Raw genomic sequence first — 10,987 nt, 5'->3', positions numbered from 1 at the left:
ACTCATACCATCACCTATTCCATTGACTTTAGATTCTATTATTGGGTTTTGAGTCTTTGATAGGATGTGTTATATGTTTATATTACGTAATACTTACCCTATGAATTGGGAATTTATTGAATGGTACGACTACCCTATGTTGGGGCTGTTTAATGAGCTGTAGACCAAAATAAAATTTATTTTTTAGTTTTTTTATACTAAAATTCAAAAACTCCTGTTTAATTACAATAGGACATTAGTAGTACTTCCTTGATTTATATTTGTTTATGATAATTTACTTATATTGCTGATCTCCATCCTTTATTATTCCTAATTAGTTGGGTTTGTTTGCAAAGAATCCCAACTATATATTATTGTTTTATATATATATATATATATATATATATATCATTTTCTAGGGAAAACCCTTAGGCGAGATATCATTTATATAATCAAAGAGTTACAAAGTTTGATAGAGGAGAAATAATGAGAGAAGCCCTTACATATATCATAACAACAAAATGCTAATCAAACCTAACAGCTCAAGAAGAACTGAAATATAACGTCGAACAATAGACAACCCTAACGACTTGAAAGCTAAGCAGGCAGGATGCCCAACAACACACTAGAGAGCTAGAGCGATGATTATTTGAGCAAGCCCCCACAACTAAAAAAAAAATTTGTAGAACAAATAAATATGACATTACGTGATGGTCGTAGAAAATCAGCAAATCATCTAGCTCCAGTAAATACACAGGTATAAAATGGCTTGATGTCAGACGACATCATTGTGACCTCCGGTGGCCTAAGAACGATCTTTCATCCAACCACCTTAGTATAATCGAAAAGAAGAAGGAACACAATTTTTCATAAAATAACATATTAGGGCTAATCATAGTCTCCGCTTACTTGTAGAATAAGGATGGAATAAGCATAAGTATTCTAATTTTTAATATCAGAAGAAAATGGCTAATACTAGTATAAGCTATTGTAATATTTAGTTCAATACTAGTATAAGGTGTAATAATTATATTTAATGTGATATAAAGTTGGTATTAAAATAAGGTAAGTGTATTGGGAAGTGGTGATGTTTTAAACCCAATGATAAAAATACCATTGACTATATGTTAAAATAGTAGTAAATAACATTTTTCTAAAATAATATTATTTTTTATTAAAACTGCGGACTTAAAATACTCTATATTGTATTATGAATAAATAACCATGCACTGTAGGCTAATGTAGAGTTATAAGTCTGCACTACAAAAATAACTTTGCACTATTTATATAAAATAACAATGCACTAAAATAATAGTGTATTAGAGGATATAAAAAGGAACTACGAGGTAATGCAGGGTTATAAGCCCGCACTGCGGTATAATGCATGACTATAAGTCCGCGCTGCAGAAAAAGTGTGCGAGATTAATATTTTTTATTTTTATTTTTATAAAATTTACTAGTTAAAAAAAATCTCAACTGTAGGTGAGATATCTAAAATTTAAAAGAAGAGATAGATGAGAGAGGAAAAAAATAAACTGTAGCTAATGTAATTTGTAATTAAATATTGTTTAATCTAAGGGCAAAATAATAATTATGAGTTATTATTATACTATTTTCTAAAAATTGTATGGAATAAGATGATAGATAATTATAAATTACTATACTAGAATAAGGTAAGATGTTGTTTAGTTACAATAATGAGAATTATTCTAGAATAAGCTTATTTTATTCTACAAGTGAACTAGTAGTAAATATCATGAACTCTTGATAATTTATTGTAGAGATGAAATCAGGCCAGACTAGATACAAGATCATATAGTGGTAAAATCATATCTTATCCATATTTCCCTTACGATACAAATAAAATACCAGATAAATTATATATATATATAATTAAATAAAATATTAATGAAATCTACAATGTAATTAGCCACGAGTGCATACATATGCAATAAATAGATTAGAGATTCACATAAAATTTAAGAAATTCACTATTTTATAAATACAATAAACTATATAGATATACAAATTTTTATTAGAACACTATAGATCTATAGGAACTGGTATTTGGAACCGAATGAGTCAAATAATTCGACCCGTTTTCAACCCTCGTTTCTTGACTTCCTAAATTCACCTGTCAGCATGGACGAAGCGTGCGTATGGTAGTCAAAATTATCTACATTGTGTTGAATAGTCGTTGGATTATTGATGAATTCAAAGAAAGCAAAACATCACGTATTAATTTGACTTTCTTACGAAAGGACACAACAACAAGTATAATATACTTTAATCAAATGGTTTTGATTTTGACATTACACAAGATGACATTAAGAATAAGAATATGTTTAATATTTCAATCCAGAGTTATATTTATTAAATCTATTAATAACATTCTGAATTTATATATTTTGCTTACGATTTAATTAATAATGTCCCAATTAAGTTTTATTTTAGATAAAGGAAAGAGACAAGAATAAGATAGTTATTTAACATTTTGTGTTAACACTATGGAACGGGGAGACATATTAAATAGTTAGAGGGAGGCAAAGTATTAAAAAATATAAATAGATGAATATAAATGAAAATAGGATATTATAATATTTTCTTGTAATATGGAATAGTGATGTACTAATTATATTTAACTTCGCATATGGTTGAGATAAAATAAAATAAGAAGTGAAAATAAATTCAAATACCTTTGATTTAATATATAAATTTAAATTAAAGTATTTTTAATTTTATAGATATATAATGCATATTTATAAGTATGTAATAAAATAAGTGAGTGGTACGCCACACGGGAGTTAAGGTAATAAATTTGAACTGAAACTTTAATTATCCAATGAGGAATGAGTGATAGTGGAGAGGAGAATTTTAAAGAAAAATAACTTTATTCAATGAAGAGTAAATCTATAATTAGGCTTATGTGTAAAATAATTTAATTAATATTTTTAATCTATGTTCAGAATAGGAAAAAAATCCTAAGCAAACTGCTAAATGGAGAGAGATTAAAATTCAGTAGAAAAAAAGTGATTATTTCTTTCCATACTTTTGAGTAAACAAACATCCATTAAAAAAATTAATATAGCAAGTCATTTTCTAACTCAATTTTTTTTCAACCAAATAATAATAAGTATAACAATTCTTAATTCACTTTTTTTCACTTTTTTTGTGGTCATAGGCTCTAAGGCCTCGTTCATATGTGAAATAAGATTGAAATATGAATAGTAATTTTTATATGTTATTTTTAAAATGAAAAATTTATTTTAGAAATAATTATTCTTATTTTTATTAGTATTCTAAAATAAGAGTGTATTAATTAATTTTGATGTGATATAAAATAAAGTAAAAGATGGACAAAATATATTTTATTACTTATGAAATTATGATTAATATTATTTGATTTGATATAAGTTAGATTGATTGTATAGATACCAATGATAAATTGATATGTAATTTTAATGAATTTTATTTATATTCTTATAGAGCTATTACAATGTTTAGCTGCTATTTTAGAATTAGTATATCCTAGATTAAGAAAACAAGTTATTTATGAAATAAAAGGGAGCTAATGGGTTGAAAGAAAGTACGAGTAAAGACCGTAGGATTGAATCTAATCACAAATAATTAGTGTGGCCGGGCAACATGGTATTAAATTTGGAGTAATAGCTCGGTGATACATATGACTTTCAAGTCTAGACTAGACAATTTAGTATATTGATTAAAATTTAGTAGCAACTTGGTGCCTCTATATCTAAGAAAATTTTTCTATTTATTCGTCATATATTTAGCCTACTTGCTCTTAAATAATAAAAAAAATAAAAAAAATAGAGGAGGCGTAAAAAAGAAATATAAGGGTTTTATTTAAAAGGAAAATAAAATAGAACGGTGGAGCCCGGCTGCATCTGTGATCGCGATAGTCTCCATTCCTCTTCCGCACGTCCCCTCTTTTGACTTTTAACCATTCCCCTCCGGGCCCCACTCCACCGCCATTAATGCTTTTAAACGAAAAACAGCGCTCCCCTGCACTATGGGTTGTAGGAATTTTATACATCTCTCTATCTTCCAGCCATCCATGGTCTGCCTGGTATTACGACATGCAGACGATCCGGTCGTTCTTAGTAGAAGAATAATTCTTGGGTACCTTAGGATGTACCCCAGTGGTGTGGTGATGAGGTATAGAGGTTGGGTCATTCTCCCTCTTTGAATTGATCCTATGAATAAATAGATAAAACCGTATCTTCCGTTGGATATTCTCTCAATATAAGTATATTGTTATCATCATATCGTAATAATTAAGTATAAAATTGTTAAGCTTGAGTGCGAATCCGGAAAAGGCTTTAATATATTAACTAAAAATAATTTGAAAAAAATTCACCTTCGTTAGGATTTCCTGTACGTGTAAGGGCAAAATTGGAAATATGATCTGACTGAGATTTCCTGTACTAGTAATTTTGGGGACATTTTGGGCTGCAGCTTGCATTACTCGGAAGGAGGAAACTCTCAAAAAAACGTATTAGATACGGATTCGGATACGCGGGGAGAGAGAGAGAGGAGTACGGAAGAGAACGGGAGAGAGAGAGAGAGAGAGAGAGAGAGAGAGAGAGAGAGAGAGAGAGAGAGAGGAAATAGTCATCGATCGTCTCCTTACCTTCGTGGTTATTGGAAGGAGGAGGAGGAGGAGGAGTTCCTTTTGCTCACCCGAAGGTGATATTATCTCGTTCCCTATACGCGTATTTCACCAAGAAGGGCCTCCTTTGTTCTCTTTCTTTAACCCTCGCCTCAAAGAAAAATTCTTTCTTTCCGTCGTTTTCACCGGATTGTAAGATGTGGGTGCTCTTCAATGAACTGGATTTCGTACTCGGATAGATGGAAGGTGCTCCTTTTACGCCGTTTTGCATTGAGCTTTGATGATTCTACGGGGGAAAAGGAGCGATTTTTGGTGTGATTTCTACGTCGATAAGGTGGTAATAATGATGGGCTCTGAGCCGTGCACCGGATGGGACCTCCAGTATTTATTTTCCTAAAAGAATTTGGTTGTTGGATGATTGGTTGCCTTTTTAATTATAGGATCTTTGAAAGCCCTATCTGAGGTGGGGAACTCTTCTTCGTCTTCTCTATTTGGTTTGATATGTATTCCACTGGTGGACGCCATTAGAGTAGTTTGATGTATATGGAACACGGAATCGCATCAAGGCGTTGCTTAAGTGCTGCTTCCTTAGCGGATTTGAAGGGGTTCTGGGATCTGGGTTCTGGTTCGATTGTCACTTCTAGCATGGAACTTTATGGTGCAAAATTTTGATATTCTTGGCATCAAATTTGGCAGTCATGGAGGAGAACAACAGCTCTTGGTTGAGAAGGGCAAAGTTCTCGCAGACAGTTTACCACCGGTTAGATTCGTCTCGGTTGCAGGCAATCTCAATCCCTCTCCAATCTGACCGTGTTGCAGAATTGAAGCCAAAGAAGAGTGCAGAGGCCCCTAAATTGTCATCAATCTCAATGCCCGTTGATCGATATAGAGATACAACATCGAAGCTGAAGGGTTCGGTTAAGCATTCTAATAGTCTGCCGTCAATTCCCTCCTTACTCGAACATGATAGCAATCATGCTGCAAACCAGAAGAAGTTGAGTTTTGAATTTCCTAGCTTTTCTTTCTATCCTGATCAGGGCTCAAATTTAAAACCAGCGACTTCGAATTTGGAGACTTCCAGCTCGTCGCCCCGCCCTGGTCAAGATCCTAAGTTGAAGCAAAAGAGGCCGAATGCTAGAATGGTTTCTCGGTCTTCAGTGAAGATGCAATTAAATACTGGTTCTCGCGAGGCGAATTCTAAGCCCAAGGAAAGGTCTCCCTCTCCGATTCCCACTACCGTTCTTTCAGATGTCTTTAAGGAAGCCAGGGCTAGTGGGAAAAGATTCGCAACTCCTCCTCCTCGTAGGAGAGGATCGGATAAGAGTGTTTTTGGCAAACTGTTCTCTAAAGAAGCCCATGATCATCATATTTTGAATTCCTTATCTTCTCCTAATACTAGTCCTCTACTGCACTTCTCTTTGATGAAGGATGGAGAGAAGGGATCGAAGGACAATTCATGGGCGAAATATTTTGATCATGGTGTAGGGAGGGTCACTGCAGTGGAGCCAAGTGATGATTGGACTGTTGATCTGTCAAAGTTGTATTTGGGAATTCGGTTTGCCTCAGGAGCTCATAGCCGGTTATATCATGGTATCTATAAGGAACAGCCTGTTGCAGTTAAACTTATCAGGCAACCTGATGATGACGAAAATGGAGTAATGGCTACGCGGCTGGAGAAGCAATTCAACAGAGAAGTTGCTTTTCTGTCTCATCTCTATCACCGCAATGTGATAAAGGTATGCGCCGTTTTATCTTTTGTAGGTGGCCACAACTGCCATCATTAATCTCATTCGTCTTGCATGAATGTTGATTGCTGTGTGCTGGTTGATCTGGTAACAGTTGATGAAAAATTGATGCTGCTATTAGTTGTTGGAGAATGGGTTGTGGCTTTATGATGATGTCCAACTATTGCTTTTTCCTCATTCTTTTGATTATAATTGGAGAATACTGGATGCTTTAATTTGCTTTTTTTTTTTTTTTTGTATTATGCTTCTCTGAGCATCTGCATCTACTTTTGAATTTTATGTTGAGGATAAAATTGTCCAGAAAAGGTTCTGCTAGTACTTTATATTTGGGACTGGTTCCAATAAATGCTCTTGGTTTAGGATGTTTACTAGAAATTAGACCATTAGAGGACTTACAGTTTGGAGATAAATTGTCAGGAAAATAGTGAGTTACTTCAAATATATATGGTCGAGCATTGAATAGTAGTTACTTGAGTTGGTTAATGGAATTGAAATGTGTTGTTCCTGATTGGAAGATTAGAGGATTAAATCTACAGGTTCTTTAACTCAACAATTTACTTGATTTGGGTGCTTACTCATTTGAGTGAACAGTTTTTGCAGCATATCTGGTTTAATTAGATTTTTTGAGTTCTCTGTTGTTGAATGTATTTGTTTCCCTCATAACTTGCACAATATATTTATATTCTTTTTTTTCCCCTACCTACTAAGTTCAGGGCTGTTTGGTGATTATGTTCATCTCTGTATTGAAAGCTTGAAGCCTCCACAATTCTTTAAAGCAATTTGGTTGAGAAAAATTTGAGATTTCTTTAAAAACTACACTGTTGGCACTCAATGAAGGCTCTGATATATGAAACATTGTCTTATCATGGTGCAATGGCAAATATTTTTGTTAATGAAAAACTTCGAGATCTTAAAGCTGAGGAGTGGGATTAGGGATGCTTTTTTCCTGTCATCTTTTATGGTATTATTGAATTTATTTCATAAAAATTGTACCAATAAGATTGGCAACCTTGACGCCACTTGGATGTGGAATGGAAACAATCTGAATGAGAGAAAGTTGTTTTGTTTTGCATATTTATGATCATGTATGATTAGGGCATTAGGCTTTTACCTCTGTACATAAGCTATAGTATGTCAAGGATAATTAACCAACGTAGTGTCTCCTAGAATAATGTGCATTCAGCCTAGATGTGTTTCTTCTTGAATGCTCATGATGGTGATGCATGCCTATATCAATTTCTCCTCTCATGAGTGTCTATCATTAATGCAGCTAGCAGCAGCCTGCAAAAAACCTCCAGTCTTTTGCATCATAACAGAGTACCTTTCTGGTGGTTCCTTAAGGGCCTTCTTGCACAAACTTGACCATCAATCCGTCCCTTTAAAGAAACTTATTTCAATTGCTCTGGATATCGCTCGTGGAATGGAATACATTCACTCACAAGGAGTTATTCACCGTGACTTGAAACCCGAGAATATTCTCTTTGATGAAAACTTTTGTGTGAAAATTGCTGATTTTGGAATAGCCTGTGAGGAGGCCTTTTGTGATGTATTAGCAGAGGACCCAGGAACTTACCGGTGGATGGCACCTGAGATGATCAAATACAAGCCTTATGGCCACAAAGTAGATGTGTACAGTTTTGGACTGCTGTTATGGGAGATGGTAACTGGAAGAATACCTTATGAGGAAATGACTCCTGTCCAGGCTGCTTTTGCTGTGGTTGATAAGGTATGTTTAGGAGTATTTATTCCTTTGATTTCCATAGCATATATCTTTTTGCCTTGTATGTTTATGCATTTATGAGTATTATCAGTTTGTTTATGCATCAATTCCACTACCTTACATTCACATGTTTAAAGCCCTTTGAGACAAGATGTCGAAAAGCTACTCCATTTAGTCATAATATTTTTTTTTAATGTTTTCTCTTGCATAAACCTCCTTGGTCCATAGAGCTTTTAGCTTCCGCAATTTATTTTTCTATGCTTGATCTGTTTATTGGCTGCTAATCAGAAAATAATTCACCCGAATGTGATAATTTTAGCTTTTACTTTAACTCAGCAGTTGGCTGTAAATTATGTTAATATTATCTAATGCAAAGGTGACGGATTTTCAGAACATGAGACCAGTGGTTCCTCGTGAATGCCCAGCACCTTTAAGAGCCTTGATTGAGCAATGTTGGTCATTGCATCCTGAGAAGAGGCCTGAGTTCTGGCAGATTGTGAAGGTCTTAGAACAATTTGAGTCTGCTCTTGCTCAAGGTGGCTCTCTTGATCTGGTCAAAAACTTAACCTCTCAGGATCATAAGAATCGGCTTCTTCATTGGATCCAGAAGCTCAAACCTTCGCATGCAGATGGCTCTGGACAGCCATTGCCTAAATTGTTGTAGTAAAAGTTTCCTTTCTTTTTAGTTTAGTTTTATGTGTGATTATGATGTTTATTCCATAGCCTAGCTCTCAGAAAGGTAAATGGACACGTATTGATTTTTTTTTTAAAAGAAAAACTTCCGTGTCCAAGTTTGGTTGCCTATACATTCAGCCATGAGTAAACTCTTGTTGAATATTTAATAAAGAAAAAGATCAATAGGATTGTCACATAGTTAAGGGAAATGGAGGTAATAGCCATTCTATTACATTCTTGCTGATTAATTTCCTTCATATTCTGAATCAAAACATTTATTTCTTTACTTTTGCCTGGGCGATTGCACTGCAGGACATTCTAATCTTGTTTCATGTTTTTGTCAAACATTTATCCGAAACTCCAAACCATGTAATACCTTCATAAGTGGTATCATATATTGGATTAAAGTTCACATTTGATACATATATATATATATATATATATATGTTCTTTACTTAAAATAGATACTACTTAGTGTTTAACAGCTAGTATCTACTCTGTTACTTATTTCATGAACAGAGTAGGGGATTTTGATACTCTTCTGTGGTAAGTAGAGTCCAATACTCTGATTCAAGCAATCACACTAACACTTCTCTGCCTCTCCTATTTGAACTTGGAGGATTTTCCTCTGCATAGGAACATATTTTGACAAATCTTTATTGGTACTCTTGCGAAGAATTTTTTTTCTTCTCTATGGTTGCTGTAAAGGTTTTACCATATCCATCATGTAAGACAGCATAAAAAGGTATTATCTAATGCTTTTTATTATTAGCTTTCAGCTTCCTTTTTCTTTAGTCATTTTCCAGGGCAGTCGAACTCAACCTCTCAGTAAATATTTGATGCTATTCAGAAGATGAGGTTCTAAATCATTGTAGTGAGATGAAAGGATTCCATATTGTTGTTGCATAAATGAAGCCTCTTACTTATGGAGATACGAGTACTGGCACTTTTGTATAAAAAAAAAAAATGAGCCCATGTAGTATTTCATTACAGCAAACCACAAGAAAATAATCTAAGACAATGACTCCCAAACAAGAGTTAAGACACTTGCAAGTACTAACCAATTCTAGACAAGCCATGTGTGTTAGGTATCATTCCTGATAACCTAGGAAGATAATGTGATCTGACTCTAACCCCAAACAATTAATACGGAGAAATATTATTTGGTTGATTTGATGGCTTAATTATTTGGCTCAATAGCTTGACTCAATTGATGGTTCAGCAATGTGGTTAGCTTTGAAAAATAGTTCAACGGCGTAATAATTTGGAGCAAGTCTCAACAGTGTTTAATTTAGAATAATTATTCGGTGACGCACATTACTTAAAGCTACTAGGTTGTTGGTTTAGCTCAACAGCTCAACTTAGTTGATGACTCAATGATATAATTAGCTTTGAGAAGCAACTCGACATCGCAACAACTTAGAACAAATCTTGACGGCGTTTAATTCAGAGCAATTATTTGGCGACGCACATTACTTGAAGCTACTAGGTAGCTTATTATATTAGCTAAAGTTTAGTGAAATCTAAGCACCTCTATAGTTAAAAAAAAGTTGACACTTTCTCTCACCAATATATGATCTTTGGACTCATGAATGATAAAAAAGAAAAAAACAATAGCAAGTACTGTACACAGAGGTGGATGTCCATTTACATTTAAACTGGTGACTTGACTGGAGACATTGAATTGAGAAATGCTGTTTACTTGGGAATCTTTCATCAGGAAGCATTGAGAAATTTCAAGTCTTTCATCAGGAAGCATTGAGAAATATTAATGAGGAAAACTAAGACAAAATTGGTGCCCAAACTCGCACCATTGACGGGGATACATCACCAGAATATGGCAAAAGATCTACCATGACAAGCTCAAAGAGATGCCTCAATTCCTTCTAAGATATTGCAATAAATTGTAACATAAGAATTAGATCAAACCGACCATCACATGCAAATAAAAAAAAAAGAAAAGAAAAAAATTGGATCCAAGAGGTCATGAGTTAAATGCAATACATAACTGATAAGCTGCAGAAATAATAACCTAACCTTCCACATCAAGATCAATTTTTCATGTCAATCCAACTTATCCTAATTAATGATCCACAATGATGTCATAAAATTTACCCTGCCTTAGTAGTCAGTGCTTGCTATAGTCATTAGATGTTATTGGATAATTAGGTTAAATGGGGAGCAACGACATGTTGGGTTTACTATGAAAGTTGAAAACTTGTATCTGGCTCTGGACTA

General features: G+C 33.9%; 1 protein-coding gene across 1 annotated transcript; it reads left to right on the top strand.

Annotated features, from left to right (window-relative positions):
* The first annotated feature begins 4,526 nt into the window (after positions 1-4,526).
* On the top strand, positions 4,527-8,981 carry LOC140782894 (uncharacterized). Its single transcript, XM_073129746.1, has 3 exons — positions 4,527-6,345; positions 7,625-8,080; positions 8,466-8,981. The coding sequence occupies exons 1-3, from the start codon at positions 5,308-5,310 to the stop codon at positions 8,736-8,738; spliced, it is 1,767 nt and encodes a 588-aa protein (XP_072985847.1). The 5' UTR covers positions 4,527-5,307; the 3' UTR covers positions 8,739-8,981.
* Positions 8,982-10,987: the final 2,006 nt, after the last annotated feature.

This window comes from Typha latifolia, chromosome 2 (assembly GCF_019914945.1).
Source record: "Typha latifolia isolate L0001 chromosome 2, TyphaL0001v2, whole genome shotgun sequence".
In the NCBI taxonomy this organism is placed as follows: Eukaryota; Viridiplantae; Streptophyta; class Magnoliopsida; order Poales; family Typhaceae; genus Typha; species Typha latifolia.
Note: the sequence above shows the minus strand (reverse complement) of the source record. Positions and strands in the feature narration are given on the sequence as shown.

Excerpts from the sequence above, each read along its gene's own strand:
- LOC140782894 (XM_073129746.1), top strand. The coding sequence starts at position 5,308 with ATGGAGGAGAACAACAGCTCTTGGTTGAGAAGGGCAAAGTTCTCGCAG. Across the intron at positions 6,346-7,624 it reads ATCACCGCAATGTGATAAAG|CTAGCAGCAGCCTGCAAAAA; the intron begins GTATGCGCCGTT and ends TCATTAATGCAG. Across the intron at positions 8,081-8,465 it reads CTTTTGCTGTGGTTGATAAG|AACATGAGACCAGTGGTTCC; the intron begins GTATGTTTAGGA and ends ACGGATTTTCAG.